Below are 23,831 nucleotides of genomic sequence, written 5' to 3' on the forward strand. Positions count from 1 at the left end.
ATGTCATGCCTGTCTCATCATTTTTGTTGGTTGGCCAACCAGCATAACTGTAGGCTAATTTAAACTCCTGAAAAACAAGAAAAATAGGACAGTTTTACTATTTCTTGTATTTATGCCATAAGTATTGAGATGAAAGGTGTAAAATATAATCTTTGTAAAAGAAAACTTGCCACACACCACTTAAAGGTTAAATTGTTTATTACTGTTAATAAAATGTTTTGACAACATTTTTATTTTCTTAGTACGGGAGGGTGTTGAGCCCTAGAAAATGCTGGGAATAAAAATATGAACGTTGGGCATTAGTTGATGCATTTAAAACCTTCATGCAGAAAACCGAAGGCACATACAATACCTGCTGTTTATAGTAGCCAGAGTCAAATTAGTTTGTAATGGAGCACTGTACCTTTAAGAAGTAGACAGTTTTGAACGTGGGGAGGTGGAAGGTCACAGTGTGAAAGGTAGAGGAAAAGAAAAAATACAAACAAAACAAAAAGAAGACAAAAAAAGAAAAAGGAAGTGTGCACGTCTGATAACAGTGAACTGCTATTAAAAAATAAAGAAAATACAACTGAAAATGCTAGATCTGTGTGTAGAAAAAAACCTGAGTTGTATGTACGAAAGAAGTGATACGCCTTGCTTTGTTAAAAACCGATTGGGACCGTGGCTTAATAAAGTTGCAAGTAGAAGAAGAAAGCGGACTGCTGCTTGTTTCTTTTAAGGGTGCAACATTACCGGTCTTGGAGGTCGATCGGTTCGGCCTCACCTCAGCGAGGGCGGTTCTCGAGTAGTCGAGGGGAGCCCCTCTTCTGTTGCTAAAGCCACAAGCACTTTGTCTTTATTTTAGTAGTCCCTTTACGCAGGCCTGGCTCCTGCCTCATGAAGTGTTTATTATTTAGAGCAATAAAGAAATGAGGACCAATTAGATGTTGTTTCATGAAGCAGAATATTGAATTAACTGTATGATGATGAAAGTAAAGGCACTCTGATGATCGATTATAATATCAGTGAGAAGGAATTCAAGTGTAGCGGATAGGAGCGCAGGACCCGGGGGATCCTTTTTCTAGTCCAGCAATACTTGATTATAATTATTTATTTCTTAGCAGACGCCCTTATCCAACTTATAATTGTTACAAGATACCACATTATTATTTACACATTATTTTTACATATAATTCCCCATTTATACAGTTGGGTTTTTACTGGAGCAATCTAGGTAAAGTACCTTGCTCAAGGGTACAGCAGCAGTGTCTCCCCCCCTGGGATTGAACCCATGACCCTCCAGTCAAGAGTCCAGAGCCCTAACCACTACTCCATACTGCTGCAGTAATCTGTGGTTATATAAAGTAGCCATTGTTTGTGAATGGAGGTGAACACAGGGGTGGTGTGCTGTAAGCTGCTCCTGTGAAAGAAAGACAAATAACATTGGTTTCATTCCTATTTACAATAGTGCGAGTCTGTGAAGAGTTGGCTGTTCACACAATCATAGCTTGCCTGAGCAGCGTCTATCACGGTTTTCATTATGTTCTTTTTATGTTTGCTTTTCTTTGTAGCTCTTTTGAGTTTGATCATATTAGCTCGCTGCACATGTAATGTTTGTACTTTGTTCTATGAGAAACTCATAGTAACAATTGTGTAGAATTGCTGCACCTTATACCATAGTATCAGTAAAGTTTGTCAACGTGACGAGGTATTCTGTTAGCATGTTACCTGTGATAAACTACTGTGATCGACGACATCCCATAATACTCTCTTCAGCTCAGAGTCATTGGTAACTGCCACGCCCTTCACTTTCGCGGTCACCGAGCTGACAAGGTGACTGTTTTCCTGGTATTCCTTTTTCCAAAACAGGATGACACTGCCGAGTTCAAACACAGTGTTAGCAGAGAGAACGGATAGAGAAAAAACAGCGTGACACTGCTGAGGTGCAAACACAGTGTTAGCAGAGAAGACAGATAGAGAAAAAACAGCATGACACTGCTGAGTTCAAACACAGTGTTAGCAGAGAGAATGGATAGAGAAAAAACAGCATGACACTGCCGAGGTGCAAACACAGTGTTAGCAGAGAAGACAGATAGAGAAAAAACAGCATGACACTGCTGAGGTGCAAACACAGTGTTAGCAGAGAAGACAGATAGAGAGAAAAAACAGCATGACACTGCCGAGGTGCAAACACAGTGTTAGCAGAGAAGACAGATAGAGAGAAAAAACAGCATGACACTGTCGAGGTGCTTCCACAGTGTTAGCAGAGAGAATGGATAGAGAAAAAACAGCATGACACTGCCGAGGTGCAAACACAGTGTTAGCAGAGAAGACAGATAGAGAAAAAACAGCGTGACACTGCTGAGTTCAAACACAGTGTTAGCAGAGAAGACAGATAGAGAAAAAACAGCATGACACTGCTGAGTTCAAACACAGTGTTAGCAGAGAGAATGGATAGAGAAAAAAACAGCATGACACTCCCGAATTCAAACACAGTGTTAGCAGAGAGAATGGATGGAGAAAAAACAGCATGACACTGCTGAGGTGCAAACACAGTGTTAGCAGAGAGAATGGAAAGAGAAAAAACAGCATGACACTGCTGAGGTGCAAACACAGTGTTAGCAGAGAGAATGGATGGAGAAAAAACAGCATGACACTGCCGAGTTCAAACACAGTGTTAGCAGAGAGAATGGAAAGAGAAAAAACAGCATGACACTGCTGAGGTGCAAACACAGTGTTAGCAGAGAGAATGGATGGAGAAAAAACAGCATGACACTGCCGAGTTCAAACACAGTGTTAGCAGAGAGAATGGATAGAGAAAAAACAGCGTGACACTGCCGAGTTCAAACACAGTGTTAGCAGAGAAGACAGATAGAGAAAAAACAGCATGACACTGCCGAGGTGCAAACACAGTGTTAGCAGAGAGAACGGATAGAGAAAAAACAGCATGACACTGCTGAGTTCAAACACAGTGTTAGCAGAGAGAATGGATAGAGAAAAAACAGCATGACACTGCTGAGTTCAAACACAGTGTTAGCAGAGAGAATGGATAGAGAAAAACAGCATGACACTGCCGAATTCAAACACAGTGTTAGCAGAGAAGACAGATAGAGAAAAAACAGCATGACACTGCTGAGTTCAAACACAGTGTTAGCAGAGAGAATGGATAGAGAAAAAACAGCGTGACACTGCTGAGGTGCAAACACAGTGTTAGCAGAGAGAATGGATAGAGAAAAAACAGCATGACACTGCTGAGGTGCAAACACAGTGTTAGCAGAGAAGACAGATAAAGAAAAAAAAAGCATGACACTGCTGAGTTCAAACACAGTGTTTGCAGAGAGAACGGATAGAGAAAAAACAGCATGACAAATGTATTTATTTAACCAGTACAGAACTCTTGATATATACTTCTCGTTTACAAATTAAAGCAACATTACAAAATTAATGGCAAAAAAGACATCAATTCAAACAAGACAAAAACAAAAACAAAGACAAAAACAACTAAAACAGTCATAAAAACATAAATACAAAATATAAGCATAAAACTTCAAACAGATTTACATGATCCTGCCCAGAGTCAATATTTATAGGATTTACAAGCCTGGTAATATAATAAATATGTTGGAGTGATTTAAAAACGTATTGTGAAGAGGCTGCTTTTATGTTAGAAGAATGAATTCCAGAGATCAGATGCCTGATACACAACAGCACATTGGCCTGTATTATATCTCAATTTAGGGATTTTAAAAGTAGGCACATTCAGCCTGATCTTCAGAAGGCACATTTTTAGAGAGAAAATCGAGGTCACAATGCATTTGCACTGCAAGTTTTTTTTTTGTTTTTTTTTTTGCCACCAAATTATACATCTTTGTTTTCAACAGGGGCAGGTTCATTTCTCCCACTTGAAAATAATTTTGCAACTTCTGCTTCGGGCCCCCTAACTTTTGGCCCCATAACTTCTCATCAGGGATGCTTGAAATCTGTTTGCTGCGGGAAGATTTTTTATCTAGCCAGATTTTGCATGTTTTTAAATTTTGTGGGGAAAGTCAGTTTTTGGCAACATACGCAAGACAGTGATGAACACCACTGAATTAGCTTTACCTTTACATACTTTATATTTAAAATATTTGTGGGTGAGCATTGTAGAAGGTGTACATGGTAGCTTACTATCAATCAAACTGCTGTTTTGGTCGCACGCAGTATGAATGATTGGAGATGTAACCAATCAATCTGCAGTGTGTACAAGACTGTACAAGTGAGCGGGAGTTTTAATTTTTGATGAAGAGTCGTGGTTAAGAAGACTGGCCTGGCCTGCATCAGGTGATAAAAACTGCTTGTAACAGGGGAGATCTGTACTGACTGTCTGGCGCATGCATGGTTCTGCAGGAAGAGGGCAGCAGCCTCGTAAGATCCGCCTGTCAGTCATGGCGATGACACAGAGAGTTGGGGAAGAGGGTGTGTTGGCTTTCCCTCTCTCTGAGTGGCTGAGAGGCGGGCCTTGGTGGATTGCTCAGCCCATAAGTACTGCGCTTGGTTATGCATTCGGGTGGCCGTGATTGTGAATACACAGAGATGGTTCTAAGCAGGACAACAAGAAGTTTAAAGTGCAGATTGTTTCTGTACAGCGGAGCGTGGAAACTGGATACGTTCCGAGCACACAGAAACATTATGAAGCCCAAAGTCTCAGCATGTAAGAACAAGGCCATCGTTCCAGTTCAAGGGAGCACAAATTGTATTTTGGCTTACCATGTCAGCATGCCAAGCGGTCCCCTCGAAACGTATAAATCCATGTAGATAACAAAATGTAATACTGTGACAGAAATATGAGTTTTGGTTGTAAATCTCCCTCCCGACGTGTTGGGAACGTTGCTGGCCTGACAGTTCTTTCCCCAGGCCGGGAAGTCAGTCAGTCTGGAAGAAGGCGAGACTCCGTTGCAGGAACGTATTGACCCGGAAGGGAAACGAGGTAGCAGCTGCAGCCAGTAGAGACAGCTGCAGTCGTTTACCAAGGGGTCATGCGTGATAGCATAAAGGGGACGGAGGATCGTAAATCTTTTCCTTCGCTTGCTTCAGAGTGACAAGGAACTGGAAGGACCAGGAGAGATCCCCAATTGAATTGTATTAGAGAAAAGAGTTTGTGAGTGTTTTGTTTGTTTGTAGCGCTGTTAGTTATTGTCTTTTGTTTTGTAAATTCACTAGACGACTAACATGTCTCCGGAGCTGTCGCCTTGGGCCAGCACTACCTGGAGCAACAACACCACAGTCACTGTTTATTGTTATCACCCACCCCGAGCACTACTGCACGCACCCGGACTGGTGACCGTGTTAGTATTATTGTGGGGCGGATAACGTGTTATTATTATTTGGTCTGCACACCATTATAATTGTTTCCTTCCGTGCTTTACACATTGGTGTATATTGCTGGAGGATTATTGTTTTTTCCGCCAGACCGGGAGTTTACAAATAAAAGAAACCCCTTTTTCTAAACCGGATTACAGTTTCCTTTGTGTGGTTATTTCTGCACTGCATCACCTCTGCACCTGTTTCTAATCAGCAGCCACTTTGTCACAAATACCTAGAATGGTAGCCTAACTGTCATCTCAGAAGCATCAAGATGAGGTTTTTAAATTTGCTTTGGGTTTTACAGAAGAAATAATAATAATAATAATAATAATAATAATAATAATAATAATAATAATAATAATAAACAGATTTTAATTTTATTTTTTTCTGCCCTGGCTGTCTTTGCCTGCCTTTTCGCATGTTACCGCCTTGTTTCCGCCCCTTCAAAATGTCACACATACCGGCTGGGGATTGGTCAACAGCTGATTTCATGTTGTATTCGGCGGTCCCTCCAGTCCTGCTCATTTCGCAGATTGGAAATGGCTTTTTTGGTTTCGGGATTAAGAAAATGCGATATGGAAACTCGCGATATTATCGCATAAACAATCTTTCGCAAGAGTGATCAGGGTTTGATTTGGTTTGGCCCTTGTTAGAATTGGCACTGCTCAAAACGACCGATGAAGTAACCTACACAGATAATAATGCATATAACAGCAATATACACCCGTACCTGAAACTGTGGAAGATACAGTATATGACGCGATTGAAAATATGAGACAAGTTTTCTGATGTAAATGTAGCAGGTAAGACAACTGCTACTAACAACCTAATTGCGTGTTAATTGAAACTGATTTAATGTACCTTATAAAAGCTGTGTTCCATTGACTGCTCTTGACCGCAACGCTGTTTTTCGATCAGGACTGCCAGCGAGTTCCTTTGTTACTCTTCAGAGAAGGGCGATCAGGGAAACTCCGTGTCCACGGTAATTCAACTCGCCGAGGAGTGTGACCGCCACTGTTTCTTGTATCATGATTTGATTAAAGGGTTTCGCTTTGTTTATTTTAGCTCTTTTTTACTGTCTATGCGGTTTTGACCTGTAGTTATCCGAACCGCATTTTGTGTAGTACTAAACTGATTTAGCGCTTGCTTCTGTTGCCCATCCTGCCGTTGTATACGTACTGCAATATTACTAACCATAGCTAACACTAAGGAATTCTTCCTGGGCCTCTGCCAGCATGGTAGGGTGATTTTGGAGGGGTGAGTTGTTTTGTTTGGAATTATATTTTGTTTTTTTACATTTATTGCACAATTATGGTTTGTTTTGTATTCACCTTGGTCTTCTGTATTTTCTTTTTGTTATAGAGAATTGTGTTGTTGTAATTACACGTCTGGTTTTGATATATATGCACTTGTAGTTTGAATACTATTTTTCTTTTTTAGTTTGCCCCTCTATGAGCACACGCTGGGAGAGATCCAGTGGTTTAAAATTAAGGTGTGCCTTGTGCTTATCATCTATTGTATTAGTTGAATCCTTAAGCACATGCTTGTTGGCCATCGTGTGGCAGTTTTCGGTATTGCATCTATCAGTCATTTTCTATACATAGTTCTGCATTCATTGTTGATCTTGTTTTAGTTTAATATTTCTTTTGTAATAAAACATTCTAAACTGCATTCTTGTCTGCTGGCTCATTTAATTGAGGGGGGGCTGTTGTAGAAACTTGGTAACATTTGCTTAGTGTGTCTAGTCCTATAGGGTATCCCTCCAGCTCTATAATATAAAACTCTATATTAGGGGGTGGCGTACTCAGATTAGCTTTTAGGGGTGCAGTGAGGGGGGGGGAGAAAGTCACAGTGCGTCCGCTACATATATGTGCTAGATAAAGACATTAGCATTGATCAGAGTTTGAAGGGCATCTGCTTTGAAATCTATCACACCAAAGTTATTTCTAAAAAGTGATATGCCTGCACAATGACTTTTTGCTGCACTGTAATTATAATGCTGCCATGGGGGGAGGGGGATGTTGTGATTTATATTGTTATAATGCTATAATTGTAAACACATTGCTGTTGTTTAAGTCATATTGAAAATAATATATTTCCATGTTTCATAACAATATACGAATTTATTTTTTTTAAACTATAGCAAAGTAATTTTATCTAAATTACTTATTTGAGGGCTGAGAATGAAAAATTTGGAAATTGCCAAAATAAATGGGCAGCTGGACGGTAAATGTAATACTTCCATATGAGTGCACACAGTTTGAAATCTGTATTTAGTGCATTTCTGATTATTGGATGTCCACACGTGGGTGCTGATGTGTAGACTGCATTGTGTTTCACTGGGCTTTGGCCTGACTTCAATGACAATGGCTCAGCTAGTATATTCATTACTTTGTTTTCTGTAGAGGAGATAGGGAGTCAGACCCGAAGCTGGCTGAAACCATTGGAATGGTTTATTTTACAGGTACGTTGTTCTGTTTATTTTTGTTGTTTACATTAAATGAGTAGTAGTGTTAAATGTTTTATGAAACTGTTAGAGAAATAAGGTTCAATGTAAATGTTAAAACATGCAATAATGTGTTTTCTGAGAAATGTATTTTATTTCAGCATGTTATCTCTAAATATAATTGTATTTTGTATTACTGCATGATTGGGAAGGAGGGATAGGGAGTAATAAATGAAGCTGGCTGAAACCATTTGGATTCTTTATTTTAAAGTTACTGCATGAGTGGGAACGGCTGCAAGAACTGCCTTCAATAAACCGTCTATTGGAGAACCTGAGGATTCCCTGTCTCAGTTCTTGTGTGATGCAGGAGAGAGGGAGTAACACAGGGAATATATATATATATATATATATATATATATATATATATATATATATATATATATATATATATTATATAATCAAGGAGGCAGTACGGTCCAGTGGCTACAGTCCCAGGCTTGTAACCAGTTCAAATGCCACCTCTGCCACTGACTGACTCACTGTGTGACCCTGAGCAAGTCACTTCATCTTCTTGCGATCCACCCTGCGGATGAGATGTTAAGTCAATGTCCTATTGTAAGTGACTCTGCATATAATCCACAGTTCACAGCCTGCCTCTGTAAAGCACTTTGTGATGGTATATACAGTGCAATATCATATTAAGGGATTTCTTGTCTTCAAAGCTAGGGGTATAAATTAAAATAAGTATTGGTTGCCATGGATATATGCCTACACGTATTCATAAAGATTTAACTTATGAGTTATGTAAAGAATATTTTTTTTCCCCCAAAGTAAATAAAGTTTGAGATTGATTTAAAAAAAAAAAAACAAAAAAAAAAACTATACTCTTGTGAAAGAAATACGAGGCCCCTATTTGCAAAACATTAAGGACGGTCTGTTTTAAGGAATGTTTTCTGTACTATGTTTTTCAGCTTTTATTAATTCAATCAACTTTTTAAAAAAAGTTGGAGGCTGTGTGGTCCAGTGGTTAAAGAAAAGGGTTTGTAACCAGGAGGTCCCCGGTTCAAATCCCACCTCAACCACTGACTCATTGTGTGACCCTGAGTAAGTCACTTCACCTCCTTGTGCTCCGTCTTTTGGGTGAGATGTAATTGTAAGCGACTCTGCAGCTGATGCATAGTTCACACACCCTAGTCTCTGTAAGTCGCCTTGGATAAAGGCGTCTTCTAAATAAACAAATAATAATAATAATAATAATATAAAAATAAAGATATATCTATAAACTAAGCGAGTGTTGACTCACTTTGTTTCCTTGAGAAAAAAATGCAAGCAGAAAAAAATCAAACATGACAAATATGGTGATTTTGTATCACTAGTGCGTACTGGAATACTGTGATTTACATACTGGAGTTTGTATATGCTTGTGAAGTCTGAGAGGAACACATTGATTGGCTGTGCTAACAGTCACTTCGCATTCACATTTTAGGGCCCCCTACTTTTTGTCCCATAATTCAAGCACTGATCAACAATGAGAAAAAAAGGAAAAATACATTAATAGCCACCCAAGTTGAGTTTTGCTCGATGATGAGATTTTAGCACATCAAACTGTTCTTTTCGGCAAAGGTTTAGAGCCACTGGCAAATTTAAAATAAGGAAGGATATAACTGAAAAAATAAACGCAACGTCTTCCATAAAAAATGTCAAATAAAGAAGTCCAAAAATGACTATGCGACCTAAAGCACAGAACAGCAGTTGTTCACCCCCTAGTCTCTGTAAGTCGCTTTGGATAAAAGCGTCTTTTAAATGACTAAATAATACTACTACTACAGCGTGCCTATAGAAAAATACATCTTTAACTTATTTCAATATAAATGTATTCTATGATGTAATATTAATATTCATATTCTTTACATGCAATACCTGAATGTTTCTGTATGTTTGTGAACAATCAGAATATAAACGGTAAACATTAATATGCATTTGCTATATTTGTGCAATACCGGGGTATGCCAATAGATGGTGACCTACTCTAGGAGAGTATATTAAGTTCCAAGTTTGTAGGGACAGAGAGTGTACTAATACAGTTGTTGTATTGGCTACATGTGTGAGACTCGGTAAATAATACATGCATACATGCCAACAGTCCCTATATGGTCGGGACAGTCCCGATTTCCTAGCAAATGTCCCGCGTCCCGATGCTTAGGAAGAAAGTCACGATATTTACCCATAGAAAAAAAAGTATTCTGCACAGTCGAGTTAGTCTTCGTGCGGCTTATACAAAAGTAAGAACGCTTCATTATGTTTATTTTTACTGTCATGATGGTCGTGTTAAGTTGGGGGGATACGTCTATTATATGATAATGAGTGTTTTTTTTCGTATGACTCCTCCCATATTGAAACTGCATTGAAATCAACAAGCTGGCAAATGCCAAGAGCTCAATGGTAATTACCTACTGCAAACAGTTCAGCAGACATGGAATTCCAGATGAAGTGATATCTGACAATGGCCCACAGTATGCATCTGCAGGATTTCAACAGTTCAGCAAAGAGTATGGGCTTAAGCATACTACAGCATTGCCTAGATATCCTCAATCTAATGAAAAGGCTGAAAAAGCCATGCAAATAAAAAGAATAAGAATTGTTAAGAAAAGCCATAGCTGATTGTCAACATCCACATCTTACATTACTGGACTATCGCAACACACTACTGGAGGGTTTGGCATGAACAGTTCAATTACTTGTGGGACGAAGGACAAAAACCAGACTCCCCTCTTCACAGAAGCTGCTCCAACCACAAGTAGCAAGAGGAGTTACACAAAAGCTAAAAGTAAACCGAGAAAAAATAATACTACGACCGAGGGTCAAAACTTCTGAAGCCTCAGCCAGGAGATACAGTGAGGGTAAGGGAGGAGAGAATGTGGAGACCTGCTGTTGTTCTAACAAATAGCACACAGCCACACTCATGCATTGTGGAATCGGAAGGGCATCAGTACAGAAGAAACTGAAGGGATTTGATAAAGACGACAGAAACCTGAAGCAAATGAAGTGAAGCATCAAAGGAAACAAGTGGCTGAAAAAAGTGAACCTCAGGAGAGGATTAAGAACATAAGAACATAAGAACATAAGAAAGTTTACAAATGAGAGGAGGCCATTCAGCCCATCTTGCTCGTTTGGTTGTTAGTAGCTTATTGATCCCAGAATCTCATCAAGCAGTTTCTTGAAGGATCCCAGGGTGTCAACTTCAACAAAATTACTGGGGAGTTGGTTCCAGACCCTCACAATTCTCTGTGTAAAAAAGTGCCTCCTATTTTCTGTTCTGAATGCCCCTTATCTAATCTCCATTTGTGACCCCTGGTCCTTGTTTCTTTTTGCAGGTCAAAGAAGTCCCCTGGGTTGACATTGTCTATACCTTTTAGGATTTTGAATGTTTGAATCAGATCGCTGGGTAGTCTTCTTTGTTCAAGACTGAATAGATTCAATTCTTTTAGCCTGTCTGCATACAACATGCCTTTTAAACCTGGGATGATTCTGGTTGCTCTTCTTTGCACTCTTTCTAGAGCAACAATATCCTTTTTGTAACAAGGTGACCAGAACTAGGCAAGGTCTTGTAAAGTTGCATTGTAAAGTTTTAACATTACTTCCCTTGATTTAAATTCAACACTTGTCACAATATATCAGAGCATCTTGTTGGCCTTTTTTATAGCTTCCCCACATTGTCTAGATGAAGACATTTCTGAGTCAACATAAACTCCTAGGTCATTTTCATAGTTCCCTTCTTCAAATTCAGTATCTCCCATATGATATTTATAATGCACATTTGTATTGCCTGCATGCAATACTTTACACTTTTCTCTAATAAATGTAATTTGCCATGAGTCTGCCTAGTTCTGAATGCTGTCTAGATCATTTTGAATGACCTTTGCTGCTGCAACAGTGTTTGCCACTCCTCCTATTTTTGTAATGTTTGTAAATTTAACAAGTTTGCTTACTATACCAGAATCTAAATCATTAATGTAGATTAGGAAGAGCAGAGGACCTAATACTGATCCCTGTGGTACACCGCTGGTTAACTCACTCCATTTTGAGGTTTCTCCTCTAATCAGTACTTTCTGTTTTCTACATGTTAACCACTCCCTAATCCATGTGCATGCATTTCCTTGAATCCCTACTGTGTTCAGTTTGAGAATTAATCTTTTATGCAGGACTTTGTCAATAGCTTTCTGGAAATCTAAATAAACCATGACATATGCTTTGCAATTATCCATTTTCAATGTTGCATCCTCAAAAAAGTCAAGTAGGTTAGTTAGACATGATCTCCCTTTCCTAAAACCATGCTGACTGTCTCCCAGGATATTGTTACCATATAGGTAATTTTCCATTTTGGATCGTATTATAGTTTCCATAAGTTTACATATAATAGAAGTCAGGCTTAAGGTCTGCAGTTACCTGGTTCGGTTTTGTCTCCCTTTTTGTGGATCGGTATTATGTTTGCTATTTTCCAGTCTGTCGGTACAACCCCTGTGTCAAGAGACTGTTGCATGATCTTGGTTAGCGGTTTGTAAATAACTTCTTTCATTTCTTTGAGTACTATTGGGAGGATATCATCTGGCCCAGGGGATTTGTTTATTTTAAGAGCTCCTAGTCCCTTTAACACTTCTACCTGTGTTATGCTAAAGTTATTTAAAACTGGATAGGAACAGGTCGAATGTGTCGGGCATGTTGTCCGTGTCCTCCTTTGTAAAAACTTGTGAAAAGCAATCATTTAATATATTTGCTATTTTTTTCTTCATCTATGAGTTTGCCATTTGTGTCTTTTAGACATTTAACCTCCTCTTTGAATGTTCTCTTGCTGTTATAATATTGGAAAAATATTTTGGAATTGGTTTTAGCCCCCTTAGCAATATTGATTTCTATCTCTCTCTTGGCCTCTCTAACTTCCTTTTTGACTTATGTTTGCAGTTCCAAGTACTCTTTCTGTCTACTTTGTTTTTGGTCCCTTTTAAATGCTCTGTAAAGTGCCTTTTTTCGCTGAATATTTTTTTAATTGATCTATTAAACCATTTTGGCCATTTTGTTTTAGATTTAGATTTGTCTATTTTTGGGATATAATTGTTTTGCGCCTCTAGTGCTACATTTTTAAAAAACAGCCATCCTTTTTCTGTGGATGTTTTCTCTATTTTACTCCAATCTACTTCTGTTAGTCTCTGTTTCATACCTTCATAGTTTGCTTTTCTAAAATTGTAAACCTTAGCTTTAGTCATTACTTTTGGGGTTTTAAAAAATATTTCAAATGAGACCATGTTGTGGTCTGAGTTTGCCAATGGCTCTCTGACCTCTGTTTTAGTTATTCTGTCTTCATTATTTGAAAAGACTAAATCAAGGCATGCCTCCCCTCTTGTCGGTGCCTTGACAAATTGCATTAGGAAGCAGTCATTTGTCATTTCCACCATTTCAATTTCGTCCGTCGTGCCCCCCATCGGGTTTTCCCATTTTATACGGGGGAAGTTGAAACCCCCCATTAGTATGGCTTCTCCTTTTCTACATGCATTTCGAATGTCATTGTATAACAGATTGTTTTGCTCAGCGACTGAATTTGGCGGTCTATAGCATGCTCCTATTATTATTCCCTTTGAATTTGTGTCCATTATTCTGACCCATATTGATTCTGCATTGTTTTCTTTGTCCTGATTGAACACCTGGGCTTCAAGACTATTTCTTATGTATAGCGCTACCCCTCCGCCTCTTCTGTCCTGCCTGTCTTTCCTATACAGTGTGTACCCATTAATATTATATTCTGTACCCACTAATATTATATTCATGAAGAGACACTATCCAGTTAGAATTCAGAAAGCTGAATTCTTACTGGATAGCGTCTGGGACAGAATAATCCCTGTATAGCCACTAGGGTCAGGGTAGTCCACCCCTGCACTTACAAAACACTGGAATACTTATAAAGAAGGGGAGATGTAATGATACTGTGTTAAGTTACTGGGATTCAGTTATGTCGGTGTACCTGCAATACCGGGATATGCCAATAGATGGTGCCCTATTCTAGGAGAATACGTGAAGTACCAAGTTTATATTGACAGAGTGTTCTAAAGTTGTATTGGCTGCACGTGTGAGACTCAGTAAATAATATAAAGAATGATGATGTTTTATGTTTCGGAAAGCAGTTTAATTCCTTGAATCCGGCGATATTGCAATGTGTGTGCAATTTATTACACCGGGCATATCTGGGAAGCCAGACAACTGATAGCATTTGTGTTTGGTTCTATTTTGTTCCTCACCTCCAATTGGAAATATTATACTCCCGTGCCCTACGGAAAAGCGCATCTGTGACATCAGCCAGTATCTCTGACACAGAAGACTGACAGATGCCTGATCTGTCCCCAGCTGTTGATGGACGGCACTCGACTTGCAAAACAGAATAATTGCGGACTTCAATTGCTTAACAAGCTGTAATGCGAGTGTATTTTCATAAAGCGCGAACCCTGAAATGCCTCCGAGCAGCTGGCTTTTGAAAATACAGCTTGCCAGCTATCTGGTGTCACAAAGGTGTTTTGCGACCTGTTTTTCACTTTGCCCCTTCTGAAAATCAGGCGGATAGTTTGATCTTAGTGCAATGGTAGTGTTACATGTCATAGGTAGAAGTGCATTTAACTCAAATATGTTGTCAGATAGAAGGAACACTAATCTCAATACGGGAGCAACAGAACTCTGAATCACTCAGGATGATGACAAACATCAGGAATGAATAGTTTAATAATTATCTCCTTCGTTGTGGCCAGTCTCACTTTAAGACCTTCGTTTCAAAACAATGCAAATTCAGGGATCTGAACTATGCTACGCCAGCATAGAAAAAAAAACGAATTTATTAATGATATTTCACAAAAAAGAAGTGATGTAAATAAATGAATTGTATTATGTTGTGTGTTATTCTTAATACTACCACTACGACTATGACTACAACAACAACAACAACTACTACGACTACCACGAAGAAGAAGAAGAAGAAGAAGAAGAAGAAGAAGAAGAAGAAGAAGAAGAAGAAGAAGGTTAGTACTACTAATAGTAACAACAAGTACATTTTACCCGATATTTTACTAGAGGAAAGTCCTCAATTAAATATGTCCAATTTCTTTCAGAGCATTAGTGCTTTGTCAGTAGAAGTCTTTGACTTGTGACTCACCAGATCGATATGAAAATGATTCCGTGTATACTCCATTTCAGGCATGCCAGTTTTTTGCTTTTAATCTGCAAGTATTTAACTGTATTGTAGTACCTAATGGAATTCCACAGACCCATTGTGTGCCTGAAATTGTTTAAAGAAATAAAAATAAATATAGTGTTCTAAATTCTGTTCCTTAACACTGGCAGCAAGATACTCTTGTCACATGTACTACTAGCACCAGTGCTGCCTTTTCTAGTGCTCGACAGGGTTGCCAACTATTTTTACAAAAACTCACCAATTCTTCCTAAAAACCCGCCCAAACCCAACCCAAGCAGGAGCGTAAGTTGTGACATCACACTCACCTCTGATGTTCCCCAGTGTAACAAATAGCAACTACATTATTTGCAATTTCAACTTTTTGTGTTTTATGTGCTTAATTACCAGGGATCCTAGGAATCCGTTTGCTGCGGAATAAGTTGCTGTCGGAGAGTTTTTATTTGTACACTTGCAAAAACTATGAAGGCTTTTTTTGGTTGTTTGGTAACCAAATCAATACACTTCTCATATATAATCATCATCGACACAGGCAATGCTTAAATTTAGTGAACATACTTGTTCAATAAAACTGCTTCTGGCGAACGAGGTGCACTGTCAATGTCACATTCATGCTGAAACGTAGCTGCAGTTTAGTTCAGTATCCAGCGCGTTTTTACTACTCAACAAGCTGTTTAAAGATGTTGGGGGCCCTCAATTTTAGCCTTTTATTTTAATTGTGGAATAACGCTGATACGAATCATACGAAAAATCATTCCTTTTCTTTAATCAAGTAAAACCTTTGAGAACAAATTCTTATTTGCAATAACGCCTGTTACCAGACTGTGCCTTTTAGAAAGTGCTCCGTTTGTAGCCCAAGGTAATAATGAAATGTACATCATATGACAAATATTGATGCGTGTCATTGTTACAATGTTTAGCAACAGTGATGTAAACACTAATGGTTGTGTATCATACAGCTTAGTATTTTGCTTAGTCATATCGTAAATATTTTAAAACTACTCAAAATATAACCAAATAAAATACCCGCAAAAATGTCCAAAACTTCTCACGTGTGACGTCAGTAGAATACGCTATATGCGATATCACCATGTTAATTTTTAACCAATGAAAATGCAGCATTTGGTTTTGACAGGCGGCCTTAACCAATCAGGACCAGAAGTCCCGCCTCCCAGTTCCGGTCATGTGTTTGTAGTCTTTAAGCAATATCGGAAGTCCCACCCTCCCATCCTGTCACGTGTATGTAGTTGTTAATGCACTTTTGGAATCTGTGTTCCATGATTGTAGTTTATCACATTAAAATAGGGAATTAAACAAAGGTTTGGGGTATTCATTTTTAATTTAAATGTATTTAGAGTGAAATGGGTAAACAGGAGAATACATTGTTTTGTTATATGTGTCATTTCAGAAAATAAAATAAGCTTTTTAGAAAAATAAAAATAAGTTTGAAAACAAGGGTATACAGTTTGTTATATTCTTTATTTCAGAAAAATAAAATGAGCAGTAAAATGGGTGAAAACAAAAAGGGTACGAAGTGCTGAAAAAATAAACGAGCTTGAAAACGAAGACAGTAAAATGTTAAAAACAAGTACATTACACAGAGAAGCGTGTCCGTTTAAAAATAAATAAATAAAATAAAGTGTTTTATAATGAACAACGATCCGATGCTGTATGTACAGAGCTAAATGGACCTATACAGAAGGAAAGCGACACAGGATGGTCTTAAACAGAGAAGCGTGTCTGTTGAAAAAAGACAAAATGTTTAAAATAAGGAACAACCTGTTTAAGAAATGTACATACTTAACCCAACACAAATAAATAAATACATAAATAAATAAATAAAATAAAATAATAATAATGTGAGACCCTGTATACATTGTTAACATTTAAAAAAACCTTCTTGCATTACTTATTTTACACAGCTGGATGTACAAGCATGTCTAAAACAGCAGGGTCGGCTTCTGAAATGTCTGTACCAAGTGTCTTGAGTTTAAAACAGGGGTGCCCAATCCTGGTCCTGGAGGGCCGATGTCCCTCCTGACTTTTGTTGCAACTGTGCCCAAAATTACTTAATTGGACCAATCAAGCCCTTATTAGAAGCTTAATTTGTCCAATTAATCAATTTAGTGTACAGTTTAAACAAAAACCAGGAGGGCATCGGCCCCCCAGGACCAGACTTGGGCACCCCTGCTTTAAAACCTTAAAATGTCAAATAAAAAATAAAAAAGAATACACACCTTGACTATCGGCTGCTGCTATGTTAGACTTGTTACAATGTATTTACATAAACTGAAGAAAAAAAAACAGTTTTAAAATAAGATGCTACAAACCTTTTCAGTGTCAGTGCTTGTCTGTATCTGAACAAACAGAGAGAATTGCGAGTGTGGCTGCAGTTCCCCCAGGGTGCTGAGGGCGTTGTGGAAGCGCCACGCCCCTTCCTGTCACGTGATTGTAGTTTTTACAGAAGTTTTACCTAGGTTCAGGGCCATGTGTGTAGTTTTAAAACAACAGTTTTAAAGTTTTCAAGTCAATTTTGAGATAAAGAAAACAAATTGTTACCGTAAAACGGTAAATAAAACTAAAGTATAGAGATGTTGTTGTATTTTTTTTTAATTTATACAATTAAAATAAGGCATATGTTGACCCAGCTGTGCAGAAAGATCAGTTTGGGTCTCTCTTGGCAATGCTGAAGAGGCCTGTAGCTTATACAGAAGTATACAAAAAACACAAAAGTTTTCAAAAGTACAGATTGAAGGATTATCATCTGAACAAAACAGTCTTTAGGCACGTATTTAAACACTTTGAAACCAGGCGTTTATGCTGAAATGCACGGATCATGAATGTATATTTAAGTTTATTTATTTTAAAGCTTCAAAACGTCAAAACAATATGGTACAAACATTGACTATCAGCGGTCATATTTTAGACAATTTCCAACATTGTTACAACGTATTTACTTAAAGCAAAAAATTGTTTTAAAATAAAATGTGATAAACTTCGGCTGTGTCTATTCTTGTGTGAGCATGGCAGACTGAGAGAGAATTGTACAAGCGACAGATCCCCCTCATGAGCGAGGGGCTGGGGATTGCACTGGCCTGTGGTGATAGGCTAGAGGCGATAAGTACAAGAGTCTGCTGTAATTCCTTTAGGTAGAATGAGAACAGTTTTAAAGAGGGGAATGGTAAACAATTTTAAAAAGTTAATAAAATGACATAGAACACTTCTCGTTACACAGCATGTCACTCCCGTTTTAAAGTTTTTCATACATAGGACTGCATTTACAGAAAACTGCACGAAAAACTATTCCATATATCCTGTTAAAAAGTGTGCAGAATAGTGGGGTGTCTGCATAAAGAAAATAAGTGTCAAATTGGTTAACAGACCAGTAAGCTTACACGATGCATAAACCAAATAGGGAGCATTTTTCAAGAGAAACAGAACGGTGGTTGCTGACATTGAGTAGCAATGGCAAAATGAACTAGAGATTAGAGATGTGCTGGTATTGAAACTTCAACGATGATTTTAGGTTACATTATAGCGTGTATAGCTGCGCTGTCTAAGGATGCAGGGCCTGGCCCTTTGACAAGCAAGACAGCTAAAGAAGTGGACAGCGCATTTCAAAGCCTACAACATGCTGTGTCCTGCGGTGCTATCTAGAGGTTGTCCAGCCAGTTTCACAAGAGAATCGGCAATGCAATTTCGATGAACAATTGTTGGGGAGTTCTTAGCACAGGGCACACACTGTAAAACTATTATCTTTTGTTGCCCTTACACTTCACACTGTGTGTGTGTGTGTGTGTGTGTGTGTGTGTGTGTGTGTGTGTGTGTGTGTGTGTGTGTGTGTGTGTGTGTGTGTGTGTGTGTGTGTGTGTGTGTGTGTGTGTGTGTGTGTGTGTGTGTGTGTGTGTGCGTGCGTGCGTGCGTGTGTGTGCTAGTTATATTTTTCCAAGCTACGGTGTTCAAGAGTTTTAGCCAAGATGAAAATAACTAAACTTTAGAGATGCTAGTTGGGCCCCTCTAGCTGGGATGGCTGTTCTTGAGAATGTCCAGTTTGTGACGGTCAGCTAAGAAAATGTGGTGTTTTAAGATGCCAAGGGGCCATCCGGTTTACATTATTGTCCTTTTAGAAACGGTTTTGTGTCAATGTTCTGCAACCAGCTACTGTGTAGTATTGAAACATGTGGTGCCAGTAATTCAGTTATGCAAACTGAAATCTTTAAAAAAAACAATAAATTAAAAAAAATATTCCAATTTAGTCATCAGAAAACATTGCTTACAAAACATTTACAATATTTACAAACAGGTACTTATCCACATCCTGTGAAACGGTTCGCTTGTACTGCGCTTCCACGTTACAGGACGGATCCGCTGCTTCTTGTTATTTATTTGCAACACACACATTGTTCGGGGTGTGTGAGCACACATTTTACATTCTGTGTGCGTGCATTTTGTCTACAAACACTCATATATCCAATATTTATATATAAAGAAAACACCAACAAATACTTTGAGCAGATGTTAAGCATTTTCTTTGCAGAGAATAATTTCTGAAGGTATCCTAAATTCACATTAAGGATTTTTTCTTGGTTACAAATTGACTTGTTAAAACAGAGTGTGTAAAAACAAGGGGGTGAGGGGCTCTTCTTTAACTTGTCATCTCTCGTGGCTATCTAACTTACACCTGCCCTATCTGGAGTGTAATGCAGTCACTTGATAACCACATTCTTCACAATACAGTATGCAGACTCTTTGACAGAGGGGCTCCTCCTCAAAGATCCTGAAAATAAAAAGCTAAAGTTTGAATGCACTGAAATGAAGGAACATAAATATCTCCCTGAGCTGGGAGGTAGTGCCACCGTTTCATTTTTACCAGGGGAATTCTAACACGACTGAAGTGAAATAGAGAAACTAGGTACCAATGTCACCTCCATAGTAAAACGTGCTTCATTTACATGATCAAATTGTATCTAATGCCCAGCTGTAAACACTATGCTGCGTGTGTCGAGATATTAGTTTAGTCCATCCTCTATGCCTACACACACTGGTCAGATTTCAAACGCTGTAGCGTCCATGTGTTAACATGTCTGTCGATGCCTCTGACGTACATCGCACTCTTGAGATTATTAACACAAATATCCTGTGCAACACGAAGGAAAGTTCATTCCAAACACTTAACTGTTCATTCTTTATTATAAATGTAGGGATTTGTAAATATCTGTGAAAGATAAACTTGCCAGCGTCAGTGCCATACTGTCGCTGGAGGTGAAAAGCGCTCAGTGCTACTGGCGCTGGTGTGTAACACCTGTAACATGTTAAACCAGCGCTCAGTGCCGCACCGCCGCGGACCAGCAGACCATTGCAAGCTAGAAAGCCAATACAGAAAGTGCCACATGACAAGTGTTCGTGTGGTGTTTTAGCTTGCTGAAATCATCTTCTTTAGAAACTTTATTTTTATTTTTGAAGCCGCACATTGTAAGTGATATTCTGGAAGACGAGACTCCCTTTTCAAAGCACGTAGAAACAAGCAATCAGCAGCGACAGTGCTTCCCGGCAGCTTTTGTCGAAATTCTCTTTTTATATGTATTTTCTGTAAACATTAGTTTATGGATAATCTTGTTTGCTTTTAAACCAATTAAATTACATTATTTTTTACACATTATTTTTACATACACTTGCCCATTTATTCAGTTGGGTGTTATTTTTTTTTTTACTGGAGCAATCTAGGTAAAGTATCTTGCTCAAGCAGCAGCGTTCCCCACCTGGGATTGAACCCACGACCCTCCGGTCAAGAGTGCAGAGCCCTTGTTTGTTTGTTTGTTTGTTTGTTTGTTTGTTTGTGTTGGGTTAAGTATGTACATTTTAAACAGGTTGTTCCTTATTTTAAACATTTTGTCTTTTTTAAATATACACACTGCTCTGTTTAAAGCCATCCTGTGTCGTTTCCTTCTGTGTCGCCGCAATATAGCTCTGGACATGCAACCTCTACACGTGTTAACAATTCACATTTCTCCCCTTTTAAAATTGTTTTTCATTTTTAAGTAACTGCATGGCAACCTTGTTTTTACCATTTATTGCAGAGATTCGCCGTTTGGTTCTGTACCGTTTCTTATCTTCGAACAGACGTACCAGCAACACCCTTCGCACATGCCCAGCGATGCTGCTAGCCAGTGCTGGGGTTCCCCTAGTTTCTTATCTTCGAGCGACGCCCTTAGCTCCTGCAGGGCACAGATTAGTGTACAGCAGTGTTCTCTTTCCCGCAGACACATTTAAGGTTTGTAGTATTTTATTTAAAAAATATATATATATTCTTTAAGCAAATACATTGTAACAAAGTTGGAACTTGTGCTTAGGTCTAAAGCTATGTAAAATACGTTTTTTTAAAATGTTAACAATGTCTACAGGTTCTCACATCTTACTTTGTTTTATTTATTTATCTATCTATGTGGTAGTTAAGAAGTGTTTTAAACTGTTTAGCACGTTTTTAGTCTTTTTTCAACAGACACGGTTCTCTGTTCTCTGCAGGTTTTAACAATTCACATTTCTCTGTTTTTAAACGGTTTTTCATTTTTAAGCACATGCATTGTAAACTTGTTTTTAACATTTTACTGCTCATTTTATTTTCAAAACGTGCTTTATCTTTTCAACATTTTATACATTTTTGTTTTCCCTTTTTACTCATTTAATTTTTTCAACACTTGATACATTTTAGTTTTGACGGGAGGGTGGGACTTCTGGAATTGCTTAAAGACTACAAACACATGACCGGAACTGGGAGTCGGAACCTCTGGTCGATTCTGATTGGCTAGGGGACCTGTCAAAACCAAATGCTGCATTCTCATTGGTTAAAAATTAACATGGTGATAGCACATATAGCGTACACTACTAACATTATGTAAAATAATATAACATGCTGTTATTAATAAAGATAAATACAACTAATTTGTGTTCTATTTTTCTTGCCATCAGATTATGTAGTGTACATTTTGTAATTTGCATTTGCGTTATATATTATTGTGTCAATTGCTACAAACATTCAGAGTTATGTAGCCTACGCATCAAGCGCATGCTAGTATACTCTTAGAATAAAGAGTTCTATAACCTTTTAAGGTTCTTTGGCGTGCTTCATATATGGAACCCTAAAAGTGTCTATATAGAACCATTTCAGATGGTTCGTTTAACACCAGATACGCATGCCAGCGTCAGTGACACACTGTCGCTGGAGGTGAAAAGCGCTCAGTGCTACTGGCGCTGGTGTGTAACACCTGTAACATGTTAAACCAGCGCTCAGTGCCGCACCGCCGCGGACCAGCAGACCATTGCAAGCTAGCAAGCCAATATAGAAAGTGTCACATGACAAGTGTTCGTGTGGTGTTTTAGCTTGCTGAAATCATCTTCTTTAGAAACTTTATTCTTATTTTTGATGGCGCACATTGTAAGTGATATTCTGGAAGACGAGACTCCCTTTTCAAAGCGCGTAGAAACAAGCAATCAGCAGCGACAGTGCTTCCCGGCAGCTTTTGTCGAAATTCTATTTTTATATGTATTTTCTGTTAACATTAGTTTATGGATAATCTTTTTTGCTTTTAAACCATTTAAATTGTTCCAAAAAACCCCCAAAAAAGACTATTCTATAGTCCATTCATTTTAATTCCGTACATGGTCTTGTTGTACTAGTGCTAAAATATACACTCCCTTTTTTCTTTATATATTTACCCGAAACCTTGCTTAATATAATTTTAGGAAATGACATGTCAGCACTGTGCTTGCATCCAGAGCACGTCTGCCGATGAAAATAAAAATACGGCTAAAAACAAAACAGTATTCGCTTCAACAGAGACAGTCAGTAGCGTAAAAACAAACAAGCTAAATGCTCCGCGTCTGACTGTACAGTTTGACATTTGAATGTGCCGCCCCTGCTTGTTCTGCGATGCTCAGCCAATAGGCAGGGACAGGACGTTGAAAAGAATTGTGGGAAATGTTGTTTTAAGACCTTGAAATATACCTTTGCTTCTATGCCTGAGCCCACATTTCCCACAATTCTTTTCAACGTCCGGGGTAGATGTTTTTTCGAGGCAACTGATCAATGTCTGATTCTGTTCACATTGTATACAGTATTGCAACAAAATTACTTATTGATCATTGTCATATACCAATTGCTATTGTAAAATGCGTGCATCATAGCTATAACAATATTGAAATACATAATCTTACTTTTTTGGGTTGGCTTCAATCCGTTTCTTTTTTTACACTATGTACAGTTAGGAGGCTGTGTGGTCCGGTGGTTAAACAAAAAAGTCTTGTATCCAGAAGGTCCCCGGTTCAAATCCCACCTCAAGCACTGACACATTGTGTGACCCTGAGCAAGCCACTTAACCTCCTTGTGCTCCGTCTTTCGGGTGAGACGTAGTTGTAAGTGACTCTGCAGCTGATGCATAGTTCACACACCCTAGTCTCTGTAAGTTGCCTTGGATAAAGGCGTCTGCTAAATAAACAAATAGTATGTGCGTAATAAACCCAATCGGGCCGTGATAATGACAACCCTAGGCTGTGCTGAAATAAATAATGTGGTTTTCTGCTGTAGTATGTGCAGCTTGGCAGGATAGCCGAGTAGTCTAAGGCGCCAGACTCAAAGACTCTGTATTTCCACAGAATTGTGTGTTCTGGGCTCAAAGTGGAGGCGTGGGTTCAAATCCCACTTCTGACATTTCAATTTTATTTTAAAGCATACCTTAAGTTTGTCGCGTGATACAAAAGCAAATTTTGGCATTTTTGCATTGCCTGCCTCGTCAAACAAACTCGAGCCACAGCACACAGCGCTGCTGCATCGGGACACAGAGA

General features: G+C 38.5%; 1 protein-coding gene across 5 annotated transcripts in view; it reads right to left on the minus strand.

Moving 5' to 3' along the window:
- The window catches only part of LOC131703254 (P2X purinoceptor 4-like), a 33,943-nt gene extending 18,738 nt beyond the window's left edge, over positions 1-15,205 (minus strand). For 3 of the 5 annotated variants that reach the window (XR_009309745.1, XM_059006351.1, XM_059006349.1), the window contains exons 1-2: positions 14,958-15,205; positions 1,708-1,855 (exon numbers count right to left, since the gene is read on the minus strand). Coding sequence is in view for 3 of the 5 variants with exons in the window: in XM_059006351.1 (XP_058862334.1) it covers positions 1,708-1,855; positions 14,958-15,073 (264 nt within the window). In the remaining 2 variants the exon portion in view is untranslated. Of the gene's footprint in view, positions 1-1,707; positions 1,856-14,957 lie in introns of those variants that run through there. The other 2 variants (XM_059006352.1, XM_059006350.1) reach the window with 2 other exon arrangements.
- Between the last annotated feature and the right edge of the window lie 8,626 nt (positions 15,206-23,831).

This window comes from Acipenser ruthenus, chromosome 32 (genome assembly GCF_902713425.1).
Source record: "Acipenser ruthenus chromosome 32, fAciRut3.2 maternal haplotype, whole genome shotgun sequence".
NCBI lineage: Eukaryota > Metazoa > Chordata > Actinopteri > Acipenseriformes > Acipenseridae > Acipenser > Acipenser ruthenus.